Source organism: Phyllobates terribilis, unplaced genomic scaffold, assembly GCF_046119375.1.
Source record: "Phyllobates terribilis strain yellow unplaced genomic scaffold, ASM4611937v1 Scaffold_8__6_contigs__length_399053987, whole genome shotgun sequence".
NCBI lineage: Eukaryota > Metazoa > Chordata > Amphibia > Anura > Dendrobatidae > Phyllobates > Phyllobates terribilis.
In genome coordinates, this window is record NW_027362768.1 from 266378602 (window position 1) to 266404932 (window position 26331).

Below are 26331 nucleotides of genomic sequence, written 5' to 3' on the forward strand. Positions count from 1 at the left end.
GGCGGCGAAAACGCAGCACTTCCGCAAAATAATTGGTAGTGCTGCATTTTTTTCCACAGCGGAAGTTTCCGCAGCATGTGCACAGCACATGCGGATTATCATTGGGGAACATGGCAGGCCTTCTAACCATGCGTTTTTTAAGCGTTTCTGCAGCGTTTTTGCCGCTGCGGAAACGCTTAAAAAACGCATCGTGGGCACACAGCCTAAGGGTTACACAAAAGCATCAGTATAGCGTCAGTATTACAGGCCCGGAATTCTGAATTCACATGTAAAGAACTTTCATAGACTTCAAATGGGATTTCTAAGCACACAACAGAAAAAAGTAGAGCGTACTGTTTTCTAAATGCATGCGTTATATACACCAATGTGACAAATCTATTGTTATTGGCTCTATGTTACCTACAGAAAAATATGGAAGTAAAACTGAGGAATTTAAAAGACAGATCCTTTTTTTAATTTATTCTTAGATATCTTGGGTTATAAAACCATTACAATAAATTACCTGTAGAGCGATATCAAACGGTGTTAAACCATCATCAGTCATGCTCTTAAACATTTGTTTAGAAGCATCAACAAGGAAGATTATACTATCCCTTCCTCCAAAGCGAAACTCTATTCAAACATAGAAAAAAAAAAGTAGAAAAATTAACCATCTTACACAGAAGCCGACTGACTAAATGCAAAACAGATCACAAAAATTTGTAATTAAAAAACGTAAAACACAGAAATGTTAGATGTAAGGTTTTGCATAAAGCAAAATGTAAAACCGTTAAAAAGACTCTCACCACTAGACTCCGCTTCCCCATCTTCCCGATCTTCATCCTCATCACCTTCTTCCTTAATGTAGTAAGATCCCCATTGAGCCATTATTTCAGATTGCTGCAAAGAACCAGCATGTAAACGGATGCTTACCCAAAAATGTGTAAACCATGCAAACACTTACAGTATATGCAATACTGGATATGTCGCCTTTACATTCAGTCATACAAGGGGAGAGGTCTCATTGACAGTACGGCTTCATTCACACTGCAGTATTTTTTCCACGCTATTTGTAAGTCAAAGCCAGCAGTGTCTCCAAAATACAGAAAAGGTATGAATATCTCAATTATCATAATTATTCTCTAGTTTTCACTCCTGATATTGGTTTTCAAATGACGATGCAAAATACTGACATGTGAGTAAGGCCTTATAGTAAGGCTATGGTCACAAGGAGTATTTTTTTCTTTTCGAGACATTCAAAACTTATGTTTATTTTAGTGGAAACCTCTTTAATATTTTAGCTCTTGCTTTTATTATCATTTAAACAATTAGATATTTCTAGTTTTAATATTTCTGTGTTTTTGTATACTCTGTAAAAGTTTTGCTCGCAACAGTAACAAGGCAGGATGTTGATTTTCTGATGAGCTGTTGGAATCTGGTTTGACCAGAAGTGAGTTAGCTTTTTCTGTAACTAAGGCTGCGTGCCCACTATGCGTTTTTCAAGCGTTTTTGCTGCGCCATTTCCTCAGCGAAAACGCTTAAAAAACGCTTGGTAAGTATAATCTTGATTTTTTATTTTAAATTCTTTTTTTTTACAGGTTCTATGGTACCCAGGTCTGGATGAGAGTCTCTTCTTCTCCAGACCTGGGTACCATCCGCACATTGAACCGTGTGATATCCGCATGTGCAGATGCAGTGATGCGGATGTCACGCGGTCCAATGCAAGTCAATGGCGGCGATTACGCTACGTGTCCGCAAAATTAATGGACATGCTGCGTACTGTTCCACAATCATAATCCGCAGTGGAAATTTTCACAGCATGGGCACAGCACATACGGATTATCATTGGGGACCATGGGGCACGTATTACCAAGCGTTTTTTAAGCGTTTTCGCTGCGGAAATTCCGCGTCAAAAACACTTGAAAGGCGCATAGTGGGCACCCAGCCTTACATATCCATTTGTGATCATGCACTGTGACTTGCATTCTGAAGACAATAAAAACCCCATGCACTTCAGGATGGGTCAGACAGGCTTTGCCACAGACATTCAGACTCTGATCATCCAACACTCTGATTTGGTCAATGCTTGCAAATGTGAAAGACCCTTCAAGCTCTCCCATAAGAGGGGTTTCTACCGCACACAATGTTTTTTTCAGGCAGGCAAACCTGCCGAGGTTTTCAAGCAGAAAACACTGGCATTTTTTCTCCTTTAGTGTCTTTTGCATAGTTTTTTTTTTTTGTTTCCTGAATGTTTTTTAAACATTTTTGGATTGCGGACATTTTTTTATTATTGTTTTTGCCCCACTTTTTTTTCCTCGCATTTTCCAGACTATTTTTTTTTTTTTTTTAAACCTTTATCATTTTTTTCAAGCACAAACCCTGGCAAAACGCCCAAAAAGCAGCCTGGACACCTTCCGGGCGTCTTTTGAGCCTTCATATTGACTTCTATTATAAAGTATAGAGCATCTTCAGTGCAGAAAATATCTGGAGAATGGTCAGATCACTTCTTTTAAATGATTGGAGTCTCTTTAAACCTGAAGAGATTAAACACAGAAAGTCGTCTTTACCTAGAAAGGATCATTCTATTGAGTGTTTACTTAGCACTTTTTCAAGAGACTTCTGGAGGGAGTCTGCCTGAAGAAGGGGGTTTTGAAGAGTTTTGGGGGCACTCAGGAGCAGTGCTCACGGCACAAGATAGATGGCGGCCCAGTTACACAGTCAGATGAAATAACGCTACTAGAGAAGTTCTGAGGGCGCCACCTGGTCCCGTAGATATGGACATGAAAAGCAACAGAGAAAAATAAGGAGTACAGGGGTACCTGGAGGAAAGTCCGCTGCTATACACGGCCATATACATGACACCGGGTGGCGCCCTCAGAACTCTGTTTTTCTACTTTAATTACTTAATCTGCGTTTGCCAAGGGAGTATCACCCCCGCCAGGAGTCGGAGGTTTGCCTTATCGACTCCACAACCCTGATGTGTACATTTCACTACCGACTGCATATAGTCCATGTTCATTCCCTTACCATCAGGCACAAGGAAGTCAACATCCATTTATATGGGATAAGTGTTTATTCCCTATATATCGCATTTTTTCCATGTTCAACCACCTTCTTAAAAGGGAAAAGGTTACTCAAACCAAATATATATATTTTTTTTATACAATATTTGTCAAAACTTTCCACATACCGGTTTATGCACCTCGTCCTTTTTGGAATGTGCACAATGAAAATTTAGACTGAAGGCAGCAAAACCACTAAGGCACAAGGAGTTAAAAACATGAGTGAAATAAACCAGAATGTGTGAAGCCTCAGATTTCTCAAAGTACCCCCGTTTCCTCAGATGATAGCATTACGCCCCCTTGGTATTCTCTCCAGCAGCTTCATCAGGTCATCACGTGGAAGGGCTTCCAACAGTCTTGATCTTGTTCCCAGAGGTACCGAGCACTTGTTGGGTGCTTTGCGTTCAGTCAGCGGAAAACTCATCCCAAACCATCTCAATTGTGATGAGGTTGGGCGATTGTGGAGGCCACGTCATCTGACGCAGCCTCCATCCCTCTCATTCTTGGTTACATAGCCTTCAGGTGTGTTTTGGGTCATTGTCCTGTTGCAACACAAATGTTGGTACCAATATACACCTGATGGTCACAAACACTTTCTGAAGGCCACAAACTCCTACACTTGGACTCTGAGTCATTCCTGCTTATTTGAAGCCATTCAGGGTGACGACCAGATGAAGGACAGACAGACAGACAGACAGAGAGACAGACAGAGAGACAGACAGAGAGACAGACAGAGAGACAGACAGAGAGACAGACAGAGAGACAGACAGAGAGACAGACAGAGAGACAGACAGAGAGACAGACAGACAGAGAGACAGAGAGAGACAGACAGACAGAGAGACAGACAGAGAGACAGACAGACAGACAGAGAGACAGACAGAGAGACAGACAGAGAGACAGACAGAGAGACAGACAGAGAGACAGACAGAGAGACAGACAGAGAGACAGACAGAGAGACAGAGACAATGCCAAGTGGGTGTAAAGATGCGATCAGAGACAGGTCCCTTCTATCAGTAATTGGTCAGTATTTTTTCTCAGGAGTGGGAGCCAAAACCAGGTGAGGAACAATCAGAGAAAAGGTCTAATAGAAACAAGTCACCAATTCTGCATTTATCACCCACTCCTGGTTTTGGCTCCCACTCCTGACAAAACATACTGACCGAATACTGATAGTGGGGCCGTGGCCTTACAGTGGACTACAAGGTGTAACACACTCTGCTGTTTCTTTATTCCTTGTTTTCCTTCCTTGAGTCTGAATCTACAATGTGCACTTTTCAATAAGAAAACGGAAACCCACTGTGGGAACAGATGTGTCCAAACGTGTGAGCAATACTGCGCTACAGGAGCTCTCCTGTATAATCTGCACATAGCCACCTACAAAGCACAGGGGGCACAATATCCACCTGCTCCATGGACCTGGCCCTCCCCTATATCCAGCACCCTGCCGTTATTCCAGGAAGATGGACCTGGCCCTCCCCTATATCCAGCACCCTGCCGTTATTCCAGGAAGATGGACCTGGCCCTCCCCTATATCCAGCACCCTGCCGTTATTCCAGGAAGATGGACCTGGCCCTCCCCTATATCCAGCACCCTGCCGTTATTCCAGGAAGATGGACCTGGCCCTCCCCTATATCCAGCACCCTGCCGTTATTCCAGGAAGATGGACCTGGCCCTCCCCTATATCCAGCACCCTGCCGTTATTCCAGGAAGATGGACCTGGCCCTCCCCTATATCCAGCACCCTGCCGTTATTCCAGGAAGCCCTGGATAGAAATCATACAGCGGGTTCTCTTTATTCGTCCTCTCGGCTCCTGGTCACACTCTGAAGCCATTGTGCTCGGTCTGCAGGGCAGAGCCTGGAGGACATGGCGCCAAGCTTCCACAGCACCGGGCTCGTCTGTTCTGCTAGGTCTGGCCCTGCACCGGCACATGGGACCCGGCAGTCAGTGCACCGTCACCGTCACCGTCACATTACAATGCTATCTGTAAACAGCCCGCGTGTGGCTCGGTGCGGGGCACGGTACCTCGGGGAGGACACACCGCCTCCTGGACGCGCCGTTCCCTTCCTGGACGCGCTCAGTACCGGCCTCCAGCAGAGCACGTCATTACCCGGCGCCAGCACTAGGGGGCGGGGTACGATGCATCAGCACGTTAGACACATCGCTACTCTGATTGGTCATGACATGGCAAATAGGCGTGTCCTCCAGGAAAGTGTTCGGCATCCTCCGGTGCGCGTGCTGTGGCATTCTTGCTGGCCACTGTGATTGGCTGGGCTCACCGCAGTGGGCGTGTCTAACAAAGAGTAAGCTCGCCTTGTGTTACCGGGCTGTCAGACAGACGGTGCTCCTAGCCCGCGGTGACGGTGAGGATTCGTAGCGCCAACATGGAGGACACCCTTAGCCCACAGCTTGTGCAGCTCTACGTGTACGACCTGTCGCGGGGCCTGGCTCGCCGGCTCAGCCCGGTCATGCTCGGTATGTTGTGCGCTATGTCAGCTGAATGGATATGACCGGAGACAGGTGATGTGATTAGCGCGGACTGCTGGGGTCGTGCTGCCACCTGCTGGGGGAATGTGTCCTTAGCAGTCAGGTGTGGGGAATCCTAGAACTCGTCCTTAGGGGCCGGTAGTGTGCGCTGTAAGCCGGATCTGCTCACTGACATGGTGTTCTGCTTCTTCTAGGTAAACAGCTGGAAGGTATCTGGTGAGTGGCCCTCCTTGTCTCTACATTGTGCATGGCGGCCGGGGGAGCTGGCGGCTTCACTACAGGGATGCACCCACATGTGCCAACCAGTCTACCACAGGCATCCCCATGCCAGGCCTTGTAGCCATCACCATACACTGGCGGTGACCTCCTCACAGCCCCGCTAATCTCTGACAGGAGGCAGAGGTCTGGACTGGTAACCGCATGCTCACTGAAGAGTCAGATTACAGCTCCTACTCCTCTTGTAACTAGTAGCCAGTCACAAGCCTCTTCAGCGTGATGTAGGGTCAGAGACCCTGATTGCAGCGATGTGTCACTTACTGGGCTGCTATAAAATCCCTCTTTTCTCTGCTGCAGATTTAGCAGTGCTATGAATGCTGAGCTCTGTGTAACCCCGCCCACATCACTGATTGGCTGCTTTCTATCAATGCTCTGAAATATGTGGATCAGTGGTGGGGACAGGGTTACACAGAGCAGGCCGACTACATGACATAAGACAACTAGTCCTCTAGTGATAATCTTCTGGTGTTAAAACACTGATTATATAGAAACAGCACCACGTAGCCCAGTAAGTGACACATCGCTGGAATCAGGATCTCTGCTCCTACATCAGGCTGCTCTCAGATGAAATGGCAAAAACCTGCTGACAGATTCCCTTTAAAACTGAGCTGTCTATGTATACTCGGCACTTCTGTGAAGTTTTTTCGCTGGTGCGCAGCCATTCAGTACAGACAGGGAGCAGATAGATGTATAAGATCCCACTGCAGTGTATCCTTGCTGATAGCTTTCATTGCAAATTGTGGGTGTATGTATGTATGTATATAAAGTCATTAGTAATAAATATCCACTCCCACAGGAAATCTTTTCTGACCCAAGAAGCGTTGTCATGATGACTACACTTCGTGCTGTGAGCGCAGTGTCCAGCAGGGGGAGTATTTCTCAGTGTAAGGTGACTAGGCAGATCATGACCGCGCTGCAATAGTCACCCAGGAAGTGTAGACGGCAACTGAAAGTTTTACAAGTCATCGTAGAAGAGTTTAACATGGGAGAAAGTAGAACCGTCACTGGCTTAATGGCAATGAATAATTGTTTTTTTTCTTGTTTTTCAGGCACACATCTGTTATTGTATTTAAAGAAGAATTCTTCTATGGTGGAGGAGGCATCACTAGTTGTGTGCCGGTAAGAGCTGATTGACAGCTTTTAATAATTGGCAAAAGTCACAATTGTTTCATTTTTATTTATTTATTTTTTTTAAATGTTGCACTTTTGCAGTGATTAAGTAAGTACACCCCAGGGCCTCATTCACACGTGCATAGTTTCCTGAGTGTCTTGCATCAATATTTGCAAAACAAGACCGTTAAAAGAGAAATTGTAATGGAAAGTTGTGCACATTTTCTATGGTTTAGACCCATAACTGGCTTTGATTTACAAATACGGATGCAAAATTCTGCCCAAAAATAAACCATGATCTGAAATAATGATTTCAGATCCTTTACAATTTTAATTAATTTTTACACCGATCAGTAATCTCTTCTCACCACACTCATTTTTTTTTCTATTCATTTGTAATCTCTGCCTTTCAAGAGCAATAACTTTTAATTTTACTTTCATCATAGCAGGATGAGGGCTACAATTTGTTTTGTCTTTGTTAGTTTTTAATTCCACTATTGACTTGAATATGTGATCGCTGGTACAAATCTCAGCACAACCTCTGTACTGCTGTGTATCATCCTGTTACTGCTTTCTATTACGCCCCATGGTGGACTGATGAGGTGCTTCTGCCTTACCACATAGATGAACTATTTATGCGGCATGACGAATAATACAAAATTTTTAAAGCAAAAAAAAGAAAACACTGGCTGAATTGCTGTTTTTTATATACCTTTTCATAAAGAGTTAAAAGGGTTTTCAGGTCTTCTGATAAAAGTTTGCAGTCACTCTATAATTGCAGACTTCTGAATCCTGGCAGTATGCAGTGCACACGCTGTCAGGATTCATCAGTAGTGCAAGTGTGCGATTTGCAGACGCGGTCTTGTGCCAACTAGAAGTTCTCAGTTTCTCTCTTCACTTGTGCCTGGCCTCTCTCAATACATCTACTCAGAATGCGGCCAAAAGTATGCAGATTGCGTTCATGTGGTCCTGTGACCACCCGCACTCACTGGCAATACTGGTGAATCCCAGCAGTGTGCGCACCAGCTGCTGTCAGGATTCAGAAGTGTGCGGTCATATAGAGGGAGCACAGTAGACGCCGAGAAGTGTGCGGTCGCGTGGAGGCGCCGAGAAGTGTGCGGTCGCGTGGAGGCGCCGAGAAGTGTGCGGTCGCGTGGAGGCGCCGAGAAGTGTGCGGTCGGATAGTGAGCACAGTAGGCGCCGAGAAGTGTGCGGTCGGATAGTGAGCACAGTAGGCGCCGAGAAGTGTGCGGTCGGATAGAGTGAGCACAGTAGGCGCAGAGAAGTGTGCGGTCGCGTGGAGGCGCAGAAAAGTGTGCTTTGTTATGCGGTTATGTTACCCATAAGAATGTGACTGACAAATACAACTCGGCAAAAATAAAGCCTCCTGGAGCATAATAATAAAATTGTGGGGAAAAATGTTTCTCATAAAGGCAAAAACTGTCTGTGATGCCAAGGGGTTAATAGATGTGTGAGGGGAACCTGAACTAAAGAGTCTGTACCATAACCAGCGCTGGTAGGAGCGAATTACACCAGAAACACTTGTAATTTTCGCACGTCGCTCTGTGATCTTCGAGCCACAGAAGTTTGTTTCTGGCTGAAGGCCGCGTGCGGCTTGGAAAGTATTATCTGGGGAATACAGGACTGAAAATTCACAGCAAATATTGAAACTAGATACTTAACCAGGGCTGTGGAGTCGGTAAGCCAAACCACCGACTCCACCAAAATGGACACGGACTCCAACTCCACAGCCCTGCAATTAACAGCCACATTTATTAATTACTCAGCTTACAACAGTGTTTTTCCTCTGTATACTGAGCCGTGAAAAGCCACAATCTGCAGAAAAACGTGAAACTTTTTTCTGTATTCACCATTTAAAAAAAGCACAGAATTGGCATGGTCTACAAGCTTCAGACAGATTTACCTAGTGACAGATTCTTTTTACTATGTAATCTGAGAACAGCATGTTGTAGGGACAGAGACCCTGATTCCAGCAATGTATCACTTGCTGGGCTGCTTGCTGTCATTTTGATAAAATCCCTGTTTTCTCTGCTTCAATTCTCTGAATGCTGAGCTCTGTATAACCTTGCCTACACGTCTGATTGGCAGCTTCCTGTGTACACTGTGCATAGGCAGAAAGCTGCCAATCAGTGGTGTGTGTGGGGTTATACATTGCGAGATGACTGCATGGCACGAGACAACTAGTCCTGTAGTGATCTACTGCTGATAAAGCACTGAGTTTATTGAAACTGTGATACCCAGCTCAGAAAGTGACACATTGCTGGAGTCGGGGTTCCTGTCCCTACTTTATGATGCCCTCAGATTACACAACAAAACCTGCTGACAGATTCTCTTTTACAAAAATCTCTACTTTTGCACACAGTGGCCTTTAGATCTTATTTCTCCCTTTTAGGCTGCTTTCACACATTGCTTTTTTCCTGCGTATTTTTAAGCGTGCGTATTTCCTGCTTTTTTTACCTGCGTTTTTTTACGGAGGATGCAGGAGAAATGAAGCGTGAGGATGGAGGATTACACCTGTATGTAATGTAATGTAATGTATGTATGTGTATGTATGTAATGTAATGTAATGTCTGTGTCGTGTGTGTGAGTGTCCCCCTAGCAGTGTATGTATAGACAGCTTCTGGCTGCTGTACATACACTGCTTTAAAAGAAAAAAACTGTGGATACTCACCTATCCGATGGATGGGAGAGCCGTCCGGTCCCGCCGCTGCCAGCATCTTCAGTGAAGCGATGACAAGCCGGCGTTCGCACCGGTCCCGCCGCTTGCTGCTTCCTGCCATAAAGCGATCACAAGCCGGTCGATCGCTTTACGGCAGGAGGCTGCAAGCGGCGGGACCGGAGCTGACGCCGGCTTGTCATCACTGCACTGAAGATGCTGGCAGCGGCGGGACCGGACGCCTCTCCCATCCATCGGATAGGTGAGTATCCATAGTTTCTCCTGTGCCTCCATCAAAAAGCTATGGAATTACGCAGTGTGTGAACACCGCTGCGTAATTCCATTGCTTATAACGGGCACAATAGGAGAAAGTGCAGGAGGCAGCTGCGTAAAGAATTGACATGTCAATTCTTTACGCAACTGCAATTACGCACTGCGTAAAAACACACAGTGTCTGAACGGCAAAGTGAATTTCCCATTCACTTTGCTGGCAGACACAAAGCACATTGCGTATTTTGAAAAAGCGCGCGAAAATACGCAATGTGTGAACGCAGCCTTAGACAGTCTTAGTAGATATGGGTAAGTAGTAATGGTACTACTTAACGTGAGCCTGACTGCTGATGCATGTTTCCTGATTTACATGATTAGCATGTATCAGACACTGGCTGTATGATCTCAGCCATATATAACTCTGAAATGCTGTGGAGTGTCTGAGAAAAGCCTACTTTACAAGCCATCCAAGAAGCAAGCCGCACAGGAGCTGACTAGTTGACAGGCGGGTCCCGAGCGGCTTCTCCCTGCCCACTGGCAGTGACTGATAGGTCTTTCTCTACACACGCATGCAGGTAGAGTCCTGTCACTCCATGGCAGCGGGTGGGGAGAAGACGCCAGGACCCATCTGGTGACTAGTCTGCTGTGCGGCTCAGTCCCCGGCTGATTTTTGCAGTATATTTTCATCTGAAACCCCGCAGCATTTCAGAGTCAGACATACCTGGCAGAGATCACACAGCCCCTGCCTGACACATGCTGCCCGGGGATCGTGCAGCATATACCAGCTGTCAGGATCCCTTATCATGATAGCTGATTGTATCTTGCTGAATCATCATCTTATAGAACTGTAGAAAACATTTTCTGATGAGATTAATTTTACTGTTCCTTTTTTTTTTTTTTTTTTTCTTCTTAGGGGGGAACAATGCTGGGGGAACCAGACAATGTAATAGAGCTCGGTACCACGGAAGTGACAGAGGAGATCTTTCTAGAGTACCTGTCGTCTCTGGGTGAATCTGGCTTCAGGTGGGCAGCACTGCTAATATAAAGGAAATCATCACCAGCCCTGTGTCGTGTCCCGGCGTCCGCTCTGTGCATTGCTGAAGCCGAGTTCACATGTCCAATAATCATCTGTTTGAAACTGATCCAGTAAATAATATGACTCTATCACTTTCAACTGATCCCCTTTATAAATTCTACATTCACATTGACATCAGTGATTTAAAGCGCCACTCCGGCATTTTTTTTTTTCTTTCACTGCCAGAGTGATATTACTAATGCATGTTCCTTTGCCCCTAGTAATACACTTAGCAGCTGTTGTCTTCTGCTCTTGGTGGCCTTGCTATGGCCCCTTCCGTCATCTCGTAACTTCAGCTTCTGACTAGCCATAAGTCAGCGGTAACGGGCACAATCTCTCAATATAAGTGTGAGACCCTCCTCGCAGCTTTCATAGTCTTACACTGAGTTGTGACTTCTGACTCGCCAATTAAACACTGGAGCGATCCGACAGGTCACAGCCCGCAGAAGACAACTGGAGCGGCGCCGATAGAAGAAGATGATGGCGGCTGGTGAGTATAATACTAGGGGCAGGGAACATACATTAGTGGTGCTACTCTAGCCGTGAAATAAAAAAAAAACCTGGAGTGGTCCTTTAATAATAAGATCCAGGAGCCATCATTTTTATTTTTTTTAGCCAGATAAAATATCTGAATCTGTAACTTTTTAGTCCAGCAAAAAAAAAAAAAGATTGCTCCTGGATCCTTTTTGTTAAATCGTTAAAGTCAATGTGAATGGATTAGTTTTAAAGTTGAAAGTGATCCAGTCGTTTTATTTACCGAAACCGTTTCAAATGGATGATTACTAGAAATGTGAATTCCGCCTTAAGGTGTTTGGACCCAGATGTAATCTGCAGGAAGCTTGTACGTTGCGCCAGGGTGCATGGAGTTCCCTCATGTTACAGATTTCTGTAATATTTATTGTAATGTCTGACCATTGTTATATGTTATAGGGTTATATTTTTTTATACAATTATCCCCCAATCATTGCTGGATACCAGTCAATATTGGGATAATACCTCCCACCGCCTTCTCATAACCTACAGAGTACGGTGATCTCGTGACCTCTCAATTTAGTAAATCTGCTGCCTTGTTTGGGGGCATGAGATGGCCGAGCAGCAGGAGAGGGGACCGTTCATAATAGTATGCAAAAGAAGATATTACATTGTTTAGTGGCCACTCCCAGGTACTGCACCTTTGTCACGTATTCAGGAGCTGCCACTGAACAGTGTAGGAGCCGCGCTGCTTCTGCTCCGCACATTGCTGACATCTGATCAGAGCAGATCTCCGCTGTCACCTGCATTCCCCAGTCATCCTGGAGAAACCCTTTCAGGAGTTTTTCAGAGATCCTACAAAATGTAACAGGATAGAGGGTATAAAGTACCATTAATCGATGCTCTCCTGTTTAATCTCCTGACACCCCAGCACCGAGGAAACAAAGACAAACGGAGAGCAATGGAGCGGCAGTGCTTGTAACATTGGCACAAGGAATTCTACCTCCCTGGTAATGAACTGCAGCCCCTGCCATGAAATGGTATGACGTTCAGATAATACAGGGTGCTTTTTATTAGTGACTGGCTGCTTTCCTTACTATTGGGTCACGTGCTCACGTTGAGTATTCGGTCAGTATTTTAGATCAGTATTTGTAAGCCAAAACCAGGTGAGGAACAATCAGAGGGAAAGTATAATAGAAACACGTCACCACTTCTGTATTTATCACCCACTCCTGGTTTTGGATTACAAATACTGATGTAAAACACTGACCAAATACTGAATGTGTGAACGAGGTCTTAAAGGGGGGGCATCAGGTTAGTACAAGCTCTTTAATGATTGTATGAAAATTCCTTCCCAGTGGACACATTTTTGTAAGATCTCAGAAAATTAAAACAGGCAGCAAATGTTATAAAATAAAAATGAATACAACTGACCTGATCTTTCCTTCAAAAATCCAGCACAGTCCTCCCTGTCCTCGCAGTCTTTGCTTACAAGCTGCCAATCAGTGGTCTCATCAGCCTCATGTTGTAAGTCACCGGCATCACTCCTCAGCACAGAACCATGATGGCAATAGTACAGCAAGTGGCTACTGATTGGTTGCAGCGGTCCCACGCTTTAGTTTTGTAATACAGAGACTAGGAGGACCACTTTAGCTGCAGTTTAGTCACCAGAGGAAAGAAAATATGAGCAGTGTTTGTTCATAACATTTACTTCTGTGTGTAGTATTATTATTATTATTATTATTGCAAAGAACTGAGGTTGTGGGTTGTAAGTAGTCACCTAGGCAGGTTAACGATGCAACAATATTTTATTGATCACAGCCATGGTAATAAAGCAATTCCAGGTAAATGGCCAAAATACAGTTCTCTCAGTCCTCAAGTTCCCAATCTGGGTTCAATAGTTCCACTGGCTTTGTATAAGGCCATACTCACTGTCTCCCAACTTGTGGTTGGCCCACAGATTTCGTATCTCCAGCCAGTATAGTCTGTAGCCACAGTCCATGATCCTCTAGATGGCCGATAAAACTATGAAAGCAGAGGTATCCAGTAGCAGCCGTCCTTTTAAGAAAGTGTAAATCCAAACGACATAATCCATAATGGTAACATGTTTATCCATTCATCCTTCCAAGTCCACGGTCTCCATCCTCTTCCTTCAATCCTTCCACACAACTCTCTAAAACATGTCTTCACTTTCTTCCACTGGCATCAGTCCCCTCCCAGTTCAGAAGTGATCACATCCTCCCCCTTAAGCATTTACTGTTGGCTAAAAACAATGAAGAATATTCTAGAAGCCTTCATAGAAGACTGCATGTAAGACCTCATGTGGTGACGGCTCCACTGTGTCTACAATCTACACACACATAATGAGATTATTGGCTGTTTTAACAATGGTTAGATACTCCTGAGATACAGATATCCTGAGATACAGATTAGTGGAATGCTGGACATTTTACAAGTGAATCTAGTGCACATACTGACAAGTAAGCAGAACTATATAAAACATAACAAATAAATAACTAATAAAACACAATAATTATATTGACAAAAATGGTGGTCCATTGCTGGAAAAGTATCATAGTCTTTAGTAAGTGGGCTTCTTCTTCCTTCTTCTTCCTTCTTCTTCTTTCTTTCTTTCTTTCTTTCTTTCTTCTTTCTTTCTTTCTTTCTTCTTTCTTTCTTCTTCCTTCTTCAGTTTAGATAACTTTTATTGTTAAATTGTTTTATACATAAGCGCTGCGGGCGAACACTACATTTACAGCTCTGCTGCCTCTCTGCTCTGTTCCCCGCCTGTCTCCTGTCAGTGATTGACAGGTCGCTCTTCTGTCAGTGACCTTCCTCACCTGCCTGAGATCTAAGTGCCATCATTCCCTGAGCGGTGCGTGTACAGCAAGGTCCTGATGAAAAAGATGGTCAGTGTCTACTAGACGGTCATAGTTTGCAGATTGCCCCAGACAGTCTTCTTCACTAGGACGACCGGCAGGAGAGAAGGAAGTGTGACCTGTCAATCACTGACGAGATCGGCGGTGGGTGGGGAATAGGGCAGAGCTGTATGTGTAGTGTCTAGCATAAACCTAGATTTCTAAAATAAAGGTGCCACAAACAGTCCTCTCTCCGTGATGTGGGGGTGATTATAAGGGTCCACATAACTCTGCAGCTCAATCTCGCACTTAGCCCTCTCGGACTACAGATTGAGCACAACTCATACCCCAACCAGTCCACACACCCAAGACACTCCATGCTGCCACCACTTACCGAAAGGGCGGTAGGTCCCAATGTCACGCACACCATGTACTCGCTGCCCGCAGGCCATGCACAGGGCACATGTACAAGGATCACTTAGTCTTTACATAGACGCTTGGATCCCTTAGGCTAGCAAGGCAAAACTATTTGTTTTAATAATGACAGGGACAGTGCTTAATATATAAAAAATAAGTAACCGGCATACATAAAAGGTGTAAAAAAAAAAAAAAAAAACAGCTATAAAAGCAGGAAAGTTCTATAAGTTTCAGGCCTGTTAGAAAGTCATTTGTTGCTCACAGGGACATGGGAAGAGAATGTACACGAATACAATGGTCTTGTGTCCTCAAGGCGTGTCACCATAAGAGGAATAGTCCAATGGCTACACACGGTCCAGCATTGGGGATGGGGTGAGACCTTATTCTCCTCTTTCCTGGGTCCCCCCATGTGGAGGGTTCTCCATTGTACATGTGCACCACACCTACCCCCTTTATCCATCGAATGTGAAGTGCAATATGACTGGATATCAACTTTGCGTGAACAATGTTCCGGTCACAGAATGTCGCTCATTTCAGGAAGCGGCCATTTGCTTCCACTGGATTGCACTCTGAATTCCCATAGTAATGGTGGTGTGTGAGGTGTCGGAGGTGGACATCATGTCCTAATTATGTTTCCACAAAGCTGGACGAGGGAGACCTTTATATTTCATGTTTTCACGAAGATGTGGGGACTAATATTTTTCCACAATAAGAATTAATATTACCCGTTTTCATCACAACAGATAAGGATGTAGTCGGAGTTCCAGCTCCTTTACATAGATGGCATTAGTTAGGGTAGGAAAACCTGATGACAGGTTTAAGGGATTAAAGATATTGCTCACCATAAAAAATATTATCTACGGTAATAGAACTATTGGATGTGATTGCAACATTCGTATTCAGTAGGAAATTCTTTAATATAATGTCTGCCAGGTTTGCCATAAATTGCCCCCGTCCTACGCTGCGTTCCTTCAGGGCAGCCTAGAGAGATCGCAGTTCCCGATGTCTGCCATGACATAAAACCTGATTGAGGATGGTTGTTCTGTAAGACGTTATCTCGCCTTCATACAGGAGGGTCCTTGGGTCCTCATTACATGGCTCGGCTGAACAGATGAGGCAGAGCTTACACATATTGTATTTTCTAAGCCTGTGGAAATCTCAGCCTCCTAATACAAGAGTAATTTACTGGAAAACTCCTCCGGGACGATCCCTTTCTAGAAATGTTCACTTTTGCTGCTTTTAATGTCATGTTTGTCATCTTCGTTCACAACCATGCTGTTATATTCTGTGTTCACCACAGTGGGGAGTCCTACCATTTGTTTGATCACAACTGCAACACATTTAGCAATGAAGTCGCTCAGTTCCTGACGGGGAGGAAGATACCGTCCTATATTACAGAGCTGCCTTCTGAAGTCCTGTCTACGTAAGTCTACATGTTTGTTTGTTTGTTTTTGTTTTTTATATCAACTTAATAAAATAACTTGATTTTTACAGAGTGACCATTGACCACCGATAGATTAAGGAGCATTTTAAAACAAATTTCAAATAATTTGCCTGGGAAAATGCAGTCTGTGAGCTGCACCACTTCTTCATATGGCTTTATTGTGAAAACATGCTGCCGATCACCCGAGGAATGAGCAAAATGCCCATTCGTTGGGTGAAATGATTTTTAGGCAGCCTTTTCAGTTGTGTAAAATCCTCAGCACTCTGCCACCTCTGCTCCACCTTGCAATAAAAATTAAACTTTAAAGGTTTTAAATGGAAAAAATGTAAAATATATATATATATATATATATATATATATATATATATATATATATATATATATATATATATATATATATAATCTCATAGAATCATAGAATGGAAGAGTTGGAAGGGACCTCCTGGGTCATCTGGTCCAACCCCCTGCTCAAAGCAGGATTCACTAGATCATCTCAGACAGATGTCTGTCCAGCCTCTGTTTGAAGACGTCCATTGAAGGGGAACTCACCACCTCTCGTGGCAGCCTGTTCCACTCATTAATCACCCTAACTGTCAAAAAGTTTTTTCTAATATCTAATCTGTGTCTCCTCCCATTTAGTTTCATCCCATTGCTTCTAGTCTTTCCTTGTGCAAATGAGAATAAAGATGATCCTTCTACAATGTGACAGCCCTTGACATATTTGTAGACAGCTATTAAGTCTCCTCTCAGTCTTCTTTTTTGCAAGCTAAACATTCCCAAATCCTGCAACCGTTCCTCATAGGACATGGTTTGCAGACCAGTCACCATTCTGGTCGCTCTTCTCTGAACTTGCTCCAGTTTGTCGATGTCTTTTTTAAAATGTGGTGCCCAAAACTGTACACAGTATTCCAGATGAGGTCTGACCAAAGAGGAGTAAAGACCGATAATGACTTCACGTGATCTAGACTGTATGCTTCTGTTAATACATCCCAGAATTGTATTTGCCTTTTTTGCTGCTGCATCACACTGTTGACTCATGTTCAGTCTATGATCTATTAGTATACCTAAGTCTTTTTCACATGTACTGTTGCTTAGCTCTATTCCTCCCATTCTGTATATGCTTTTTTCATTTTTATTGCCCAGATGTAGTACTTTGCATTTTTCCCTGTTAAAAACCATTCTGTTGGTTGCTGCCCACTGCTCCAGTTTATTTAGGTCTTTTTGAATCCTCTCTCTCTCTTCTCTAGTATTAGCTATCCCTCCTAGCTTTGTGTCATCAGCAAATTTAATCAGTTTACCCTCAATTCCTTCATCTAAATCATTGATAAAGATGTTGAACAATACAGGTCCCAGGACGGAGCCCTGTGGTACCCCACTTGAGACATTCATCCAGCTGGATGTGAAGCCATTTACAACCACCCTTTGAGTCCGATCACTAAGCCAGTTATGAATCCACCTAACAGTTGCCTGGTCCATTGCATACTTGGTCATTTTTTCAATAAGGATGGTGTGAGATACTTTGTCAAATGCTTTGCTGAAGTCAAGATATACTATATCTACAGCATTTCCCTGATCCACCCAGTCAGTGATTCTGTCATAGAAGGAAATTAAGTTAGTCTGACATGACTTGTTAGTTACAAACCCATGCTGACTCTGGTTAATCACTTCATTCTTATCCATATACTTACATACATGTTGTTTAATAATTTGTTCAAAGATCTTTCCTGGTATAGAAGTCAGACTCACCGGCCTATAGTTCCCTGGGTCCACGTTCTTCCCCTTTTTGAAGATAGGAACAACATTTGCTCTTCTCCAGTCTTCTGGGACTTCTCCTGTTCTCCAAGAATTTTCAAAGATTATGGAGAGTGGTTCTAAAATTTCTTCTACGATCTCCTTCAGTACTCTGGGGTGTAATTCATCTGGACCTGGAGACTTGAACTCATTTATGTTAGCTAAATATTCCCTCACAATCTTTCTGTTTACAGATAACTTGGATTCCTCTATTCCTTTAAAAGGACAGTGAAGATCAGTTGATGTTACATTTTCTTTCTGAGAGAAAACAGATGCAAAATAGGAATTAAAAAGTTCGGCCTTCTCAACATCCTCTCTTACCATTTCTCCATTTTCATCCTGTAAAAATCCTATAGCATCTTTGACTTTTCTTTTACTTTTGACATACCCCCAAAATCCTTTTTTATTGCCTTTGACATCTCTTGCAAGCCTTAATTCATTGTCAGCTTTAGCTAACCTGATACGTGCCCTGCAGGATCTGCAGACTGCATTATAATCTTCTTTAGATATGCCTCCCTCTTTCCATTTAATAAACATTTCTTTCTTTCTTTTTAGCATGTGTTTAAGTTCTGTGTTCATCCATCCTGGTTTCCTTAAATGCTTCCCATTCTTCCTACTTTTCGGGATTGTTAACGATTGTGCTTTGAGAATCTCATTTTTAAAAATTTCCCATCCTTCCTGGACATTTTTGTCCTTAAGGACATCCAGCCATTGGATCCCTCCTATTCTCTTTCTGAGTCTCTTAAAATCTGCCTTTCTAAAATCTAACCTTGAAGTTTGAGTCTTCACATGTCTTCCTCCTCTAGTTATCCAAAATTCTATAATAGCATGATCGCTGCCTCCTAGGGTCCCAGCCACCTTTACCTCCTCAACCATTTCCTCCCTGTTTATAAGGATTAGATCCAAAGTAGCAGATCCCCTTGTTTTCTCCCCTACCTTTTGGAAGATAAAGTTGTCAGCAAGAGACGATAAGAATTTGCTTGACCTGTTAGTTTTACTTGAGAGAGATTCCCAACAAATGTCTGGATAGTTGAAATCTCCCATGACCACTACGTCATATTTTTTGGAGAACTTGGTCATTTGATACATAAAGAGTTCATCCATATCTTCAGCTTGCCCAGGTGGCCTGTAGTAAATGCCTACAATGGTGTCCTTTCCGTTGTTCTCTCCTTGTATTCTTACCCAAACAGTTTCCACAGAACTCCCAGTCTCTGAAGCTTCAATCTCTGTGCAGATATACGCTTTTCTAACATACAATGCAACACCTCCTCCTCGTTTATCAAGTCTGTTTCTTGCAAATAAGTTGTATTCTTTTACTCTTTTATTCCAATCATGTGTATCGTCCCACCAAGTTTCAGTGATTCCAATGACATCATATTCCTTTTCCTGCATTAGTAGTTCCAATTCTCCTTGTTTGTTGCCCATGCTTTGTGCATTTGTATAAAAACATTTTAGTTTGTGATTGGTTTTTTTTTTTTTTTTTTTTTTTTTTTCCTACAGGTCTCTGCCACCTATCTGCATATTGTGCCTGGCACCGATCTCTGCCAGTACAGAGCTGTCACATACCATTCCTGCAGGCGATTCAGCAGCTTCCACTGACGTCACATCAACAGAGCAGTTTCTTCTCTTCTGTTCTGCTCTGTTGACGGGGCATCACTGCCAACCTCATGCTGATTGACAGCCTGCTGCCTAACTGCGGGGAGCCAGCTATTGAACAGCATGACATCAGCAGTCTCATCCTGTCGACAGAGCAGCTCGGAAGAAGAAGAAAGCTGGTCTGTTGACGTAGAGCAGCAGAATCACCGGCAGGAGCGATCAATAACCACTCTGTGCCGGTACCGGGTAGAACAGGCAGGTAGCTAGCAGCTACCTGTCATTTAGCTTTTATGCCCATAGTTAAAAAAAAAAAAAGTCTTGGACAGTCCTTTTATAAAGGTGCATTTTGCAGATCATAATTACGTGTTGTGTTTTACCTTCATAGGGATATTTCCTTGGCTCCTCACAGCTTCTCAGACCTCTCCTTTTTGCTTGGAAGCAAAACATTTATTGTGAACATCATCGCTGATTTACATTTTTTTTTCTTTCTTCCAGACCTTTCGGACAAGCCCTCCGTCCTCTCTTGGATTCTGTTCAAATCCAACCACCTGGGGGGAACAGCTTTAACAGGCAAAATGGACCAAGCTAACCAGGACACGCTGCTCTCCAATGTGGGCAGTGACCTGCTTTTTAACTTAATGTACTTTTAATTATTTAACTCTGACCCTAATTTTTCCTTGTTTTATTACATTCACCCTTTGCAGTAGGACATTAGAATATATTCTGAATGTTCCTCGTTGTTTAAGTGGCATCATCAAGCTAACATTATATGCAAACAGAAATCCGTGTATGGGGCAGAACCTGCAGTCAGGCCATGTCCCCCAGTGCAGGTTCTCTAGCGTTCAGTGATGCATACAGCACTATTTTTTCCCCATTAAAATGACTGACCCCTTGGTAGAGCCCGAAAAACCCTATTTTAAATCAATGTGGGTCATTGGGCGCCGCTGGTGTCTATGGTCTAGATATTCATTGTGGTGTCCTACAGAACCTTAGAGTTAAAATAGACTTCCTGCCAAGTCCTTGGTTTTGCCACCTTATTATATTCCCCTCCATTTTATTTTTCCTGTAAAACCTACTAGAAGAAGGCTCAGTGATTTTTGTTGAGTATGTACGTGAGGTTGATATTCTGGAACGAGTAAGAAGGGGAGAATGTGTTTTTTACAGTACTCCGCTGATTTCAGGATAACAGTAGTCCCCACAGATACTGCATAGGATGTAAGCTTTGTTAGGGATCATAGGCCATACAGTATACTAGATCAGGTTATGTCACAGGGCTGTACACAGAAGACGCGGGCCAATGTGCACACAAACAACCCATAGCTGTTCCCTACAGTGTTTTCCAGGCTGTGAGGACACTTTCTCATCTTGGACACTGAGTGTGTGAACTTTGCTCCTTCATTCTTCAGTAAAGACAGAATGACAAAGTGCAGTAAAATTGTCCTTCAGTGGTTATTTTCCACATTTACAGAGCAGTTGTTTTTCTGCAAGTTAATTTTTAATGTAAGTTATCTCTCTTTTTATTGTTCACATTTATCAGCATTAAACCTTTTTTATTACATGATCTCCATGCTATACTGGCACATAGTGCTCCACTATTTCTCACTTGTGCTCAGTTGGCCATCTAGATGGCACAGATGTAGTTTTGTTGTCAGACACTTTTCTAAGTATAAAAGTGTCAAAAAGTTTTGCAACTCTCCATCCATTTTTCTCACAATTTTAAAGGGAGTCAGTCGCCCCAAAAATGTATTTTAAATGGATTATACAGTGTTATAGGGGACTTAGCCCCTTTAACAACCATACTAGCACTGTACCTGTTACTATGCTGACTTTTTTGATTAATTTGCAAATGAGGAGGCTTTAGTGCACCCTTAGTGTGACCAAGGATTTGGTGCACTGTTAGATCTCCTCATTTGCATATTGAGGACCTCCCCCCACTTCTGATTGACAGTGATTACTTCCCAGAGTGAGCACTATGTGAATGTGGCCTGCTAATATGGCCGCGCACATTCTCCTCCCTGTCCTTTCTTCTGATGTCGTTCATTACACTAATACACCTGGAAGTGTAGAGTCAGAAGAAAGGAGATGGAGGAGAACTGCATGCGCTCACAGCCGCACACACACTGGCAGCAGTCAGACAGTGCTATCTCTGGGAAGTGAGCACTGTCAATCAGGAGCAGATGAAAGGGCCTCAATATGCAAATGTGAGGCATAACGGTGCACCAAACTCTTGGCCACACCTAGGGTGCACCAAAGCCTCCTCATTTATATATTCACTTATTTTCTCAGGCACTGTACCAGTAACAGGTACAGTGCTAGTGTGGTTGTTACAGGGCCTCAGTCCCCAGTAACACTGTATAGCCCATTAAAAATGCATTTTGGGGGTGACTGACTCTCTTTAATGTATTCACCCCAGAAAACTAGTGTGAGATGGAAATTCCTAATCCCTCGTATTCTGCATACAAAGGAATTCTGCAATTTAGCATAAATGGTCCTAAAGACAAAAGAAATTCTAGGTTTGAGACTCTTTTCTGACAGTTTCAGTCTGCTACATTGTTGTCAGGAAATAAGATCCTGCTTGTCTTATTGTTCAGACTCCAGGCTAAAAGGCTTAGCTGCTTTAAAACCGGTTTTAGAGATTAATGTATGCAACGGACTATTGTAGCCTTTATTGCATTAGTGAGGCCATGCCCCTTGATGGGCCAGTCTTCAGTCCCGTCCGGCAGCCATAAGATGCCTTGTGGCCAATACACGTCATTCAGCGTACACACTGTGCATTACAAATCTGGTCAAACCCTTTTCCATCCACAAAGGTTTTGGAAGATTTCCAAATGGCAGATTTAGTTAGACTAGAAAATGTATTTCTGTCCAACTAGACAGATGTAGGAGTCTATGGAGGCTGTCTGATCATCTCTAGTTAGGGTTGAAATGCGAAGTTATTTGTGGTCACCTCGCTTTCACAGATGAAAATATACTGGATGACTGAAGGTGGAAAATGCACAATTTTCTAATAAAGTTGGTCACATAGAAGAATCAGTGCTTATAGGGGTTGTCTCCTTTTCAGAAAGGATTTTCCTATAAGGCCTATTAGTAGTGTAAAAAAAAAAACCTGTACTGTACTCGCCCTCCCTGGATCCAATGCTAAAGACCCCCATACACATTGGATGGCTGTTGGCCAAACCAATACTTAAGTGGATCATTCAGATGACGGCCATCTTGATGGACTCTCCCATAGACAGGTGCGCATGCTCAGCTGTGCGCTTCTGTGTTCTCTGAGACATCCGCTGATACATTGGAACAAAGCTATCGGCAGTCCTAAATAACACATGCCTGATTGACACCTCCCCGACAATCATTTCACCTGCGCTCCTATGCACATTAGATTGTCGGCCGAATCCAGTTCAGTCATTCAGACATTTAGTCTAATGTGTATGGGGGCTTCAGTCTCGGCCACTGCTCCAGTGTTTGGCTGCTGCGCTCTCCATATAATAATCAATGAGCTCAGCAACTCGTAGCCTCCGCGCAGACACTGTGCTCCATTATTGGCTGCTGCGCTCTCCATGTAATAATCAGTGAGCTCAGCAGCTCGTAGCCTCCGCGCAGACACTAAGCTCCATTATTGCCTGCTGCGCTCTCCATGTAATAATCAGTGAGCTCAGCAGCTCGTAGCCTCCGTGCAGACACTGAGCTCCATTCAATGAGCTCAGCAGCTTGTAGCATCGGCAGAGACACTGAGCTCCATTATTGCCTGCTGCGCTCTCCATGTAATAATCAGTGAGCTCAGCAGCTCGTAGCCTCCGTGCAGACACTGAGCTCCATTATTGGCTGATGCCCCCTCCATGTAATAATCAGTGAGCTCAGCAGCTCGTAGCCTCCGCGCAGACACTGAGCTCCATTATTGGCTGATGCCCCCTCCATGTAATAATCAGTGAGCTCAGCAGCTCGTAGCCTCGGATTGGCTGCACTGCTTTCAATGTGCCACAGACGTCGGGCGCTTATAGGAAAAGTTTTTCTGGAAGGAGAAACCACTTTAACAAGGCAACATAGACTCATGCTGAAGTTCATTAAAAAAGTATTTGAGATCTGTGCCAAATCTAGCATGAAGCAACCAATGTTCTTAGCGTTTGTGTGACCGTATAGCACAGCTGTAGAACCGGGTGAATACAATGTATTCACCCGTGTGGTTCCATCTAAAACATCTAGTATGACTCAGTAAGAAAGTTATGGTCGCCATGTGCAATGTACGAGCAAACAAAATGCAGAATTTGATTAGTTATCTGCCGACCAGAAAGTGGGTAGCCCTAAAAATGGATTTTGATACATGATTTGCTTTCTTATATTTTCTTTCCTGTCCTCTGTGTGGTCATGTAACTCTGCTAAATCCGTCCTCTGGTCAATGTTGTGTTTGATAGGACCATTGCAAAGAGTGGTGCTGGCCAAGTACATGCAATTGTGTGCCTTTACTAAATACATACAGTTGTATAGAAAGCATAGGGAATGCTGAGGAATCCCAATGTACAGTGGCCCAATGTGCCAAAAGGACACCCCAATGGTAAGCATTTGACCTATACGGAGAACCTTTCAAGGTCCATTTGATCTCCCAAACTGCTCTTGCCTGCAGTAGGGACGGCCTATCCCTGTTATCAGCTATTTATAAGGCTGATCCATACAATATAATACTCCTGCTGGTGTTCTAAGCGTGTAATTATCCACTAGTGTTTATTTCACTACTTGTGCTTCCTGAGGGCTATGATAGCACTGAGAAGGGAAAACCCTGCGCTCTGAATAGTATAGTGAGCAAGGCACTGTGGGCAGGGCTTTGGGGCCAGGCTGGTGTACATACACGGGATTTTGATGAGCCCCTTGTGGAGGCAGTAGTGTCAGACCCTAGGAGAAAAAGTTGCTGCGAGAGCTCATGAATACACTAGACTCTTCAGAAGACGGGGAACACCCACTGGACTCCTAGCAATTCATTTGCATGTGGCACGGAAGCATTTATTGTAGACTATAAGAGATATAGAGATTGCCTTGAGAATATTACTATTGTAGAACCTCCTTTCACTGCATATGAAACATTGCAGATTGGGTGGAAAAATGGACTTTTGAAGGCTCCTTTAAGTGTATACATGGCTGTTTATACTGGTGGATCAAGTGTGCTCTTTAACCTATAACACAACCGTTATTCCCTTCATTGGAGTCACACAGCTCCATAGTACATAGCCATAAAGGACTCTGCGTTGTCGTCCAACCTCCCCGCCATGTGCATGAGGCCTTCAGCCGCTGCTGTGTGTGAATGGGGTCTTCATACCTTCCCATGAACTGACTTTGCACATCTCTCGAATACGCTCATGTGATCGCAGCCTTAGAAGTAGCTGCTACACTTTGACCCTCCTCCTAAATCGACAAGTTGATATTATTGTGAATTTAAACCTATTTTTTTACGATACTAGATCAGCATACGTGGTAACAGATGTCCCTCTTATGTACTGACATAAGTAAAGGTTCTATACTCTTCTATACATTTATACCTCGTTGTGTCATATCCTTACAATGTAACCGTGGATATATTACATCTTGCATGATGTAATATTCCGTTTTATACGTTCTTTGTAATATGTTTTATTTCAGTATCTGTGTTATGAACTCATTCCTTATGTATTTTTCCCATGGAAACATGGGATTTGAATGTATAATAAATATATGTTTCACTATCATAATCTATTTTCCATTCTTTACCAGATAACTTGTATAGGACTATAAATCTTTCATCCGAGCAGTATGTCAGCTTATCCTTCAGACTGTGCACTACTTTTTGTTGACTACTCCGTAGAAGTCATCCCACCGGGACAAGGTGTAATCAATGGGGACAGTACCTAACGCGTGAGGTTGACCTTTCAAGGTGTCAGCAGGTCTTTGTCATCTGTCACTAATGAAGGCAGTGTGGATAAACCTGCTGCATGCCTGTCCACATGTCCTTCATAAGCGGCATACGTTATGAAGCCCCTTGTTGCAATCCTCTAAAGAGAGTTCATTGCTGAGGCAAGTTGTCCCCTCATTGTATATCTCGTGCCAACTAGACCTTTATCCATTACGCCACTCCGATCCCCGACAAGCCTCCTTTACTGCGACACTTTGCCATGCTTGTCGCCATCAGGGCAGTGACTAGGGCAGGACGGTGACCCCATAATATGGATAGTCATTAGGAGAGGCAGCACTCGCTGTCCGATTACATCGCGAGTGGGAGCGAGCCCTAAACCATACTTTTGAAAAGCTGGCCGAGGACCATAGAGAAAGCACTCGGGCCAGCTTCTCCCCTTCTTAAGTTGATCGCTCTCGCTGTCTGTGGTTCGGGCAGCATGAATCTAGTGGCCGACTTCCTTTAATGGAAATAAGGGAATATTTCCCAGAGTTTGTTCCCTATCCTACTTATACATGTAATACAGCAGCATACCTTCTATAGAAGCAGGTCTCTTATATCCCTAAATTGCTTCTGTTTCTCAACAAAGTCTTTTTTCCAGCAGCTACCACCAAGGGGCACTCAACATCTAGTGAATTTTTTCTGCTTCCACTGATTTTACTAGTGTCTGTATAAATCTTCATGCAGTGAGCTCCCCCTGGTGGCGGCTGCAGACAAAGTTTTATTATTTAGTTCTATGACTGGGAGAAGAGAAAGCTGGGTATATAGAGTGATGTGAAAAATGGACAATCCACAGATGTGCCACACAATATCTGTGGGCAGAATAATTCTAAACACTCAGTGGAGGCCGTAGCACATTCTGAGTTTTGCTTTGGGGCGCTGTGATTTTGGTGTACCCTTTTGAAG

General features: G+C 43.6%; 2 protein-coding genes across 3 annotated transcripts in view; one reads left to right on the forward strand and one right to left on the reverse strand.

Moving 5' to 3' along the window:
* The window catches only part of XRCC6 (X-ray repair cross complementing 6), a 61121-nt gene extending 55905 nt beyond the window's left edge, over positions 1-5216 (reverse strand). Inside the window, exons 1-3 of one of the 2 annotated variants that reach the window (XM_073644216.1) lie at positions 5065-5216; positions 786-879; positions 503-612 (exon numbers count right to left, since the gene is read on the reverse strand). In XM_073644216.1, the coding sequence (XP_073500317.1) occupies positions 503-612; positions 786-867 (192 nt within the window). In that variant the 5' untranslated portion in view covers positions 868-879; positions 5065-5216. Of the gene's footprint in view, positions 1-502; positions 613-785; positions 880-4820; positions 4974-5064 lie in introns of those variants that run through there. The other variant, XM_073644217.1, reaches the window with a different exon arrangement.
* Positions 5217-5240: 24 nt separating this feature from the next.
* DESI1 (desumoylating isopeptidase 1) lies at positions 5241-25225 on the forward strand. The gene is made up of 6 exons (XM_073644218.1): positions 5241-5514; positions 5721-5742; positions 6852-6921; positions 10773-10882; positions 15981-16103; positions 20007-25225. The coding sequence occupies exons 1-6, from the start codon at positions 5424-5426 to the stop codon at positions 20098-20100; spliced, it is 510 nt and encodes a 169-aa protein (XP_073500319.1). The 5' UTR covers positions 5241-5423; the 3' UTR covers positions 20101-25225.
* The last annotated feature ends 1106 nt before the right edge of the window (positions 25226-26331 follow it).

What these genes read in the sequence shown, in the direction of transcription:
- DESI1 (XM_073644218.1), top strand. Translation starts at nt 5,424, where the DNA reads ATGGAGGACACCCTTAGCCCACAGCTTGTGCAGCTCTACGTGTACGAC. An exon ending in GCTCAGCCCGGTCATGCTCG is followed by an intron (nt 5,515 to 5,720) that starts GTATGTTGTGCG and finishes TGCTTCTTCTAG; the next exon opens with GTAAACAGCTGGAAGGTATC. An exon ending in CCTTCTGAAGTCCTGTCTAC is followed by an intron (nt 16,104 to 20,006) that starts GTAAGTCTACAT and finishes TCTTTCTTCCAG; the next exon opens with ACCTTTCGGACAAGCCCTCC.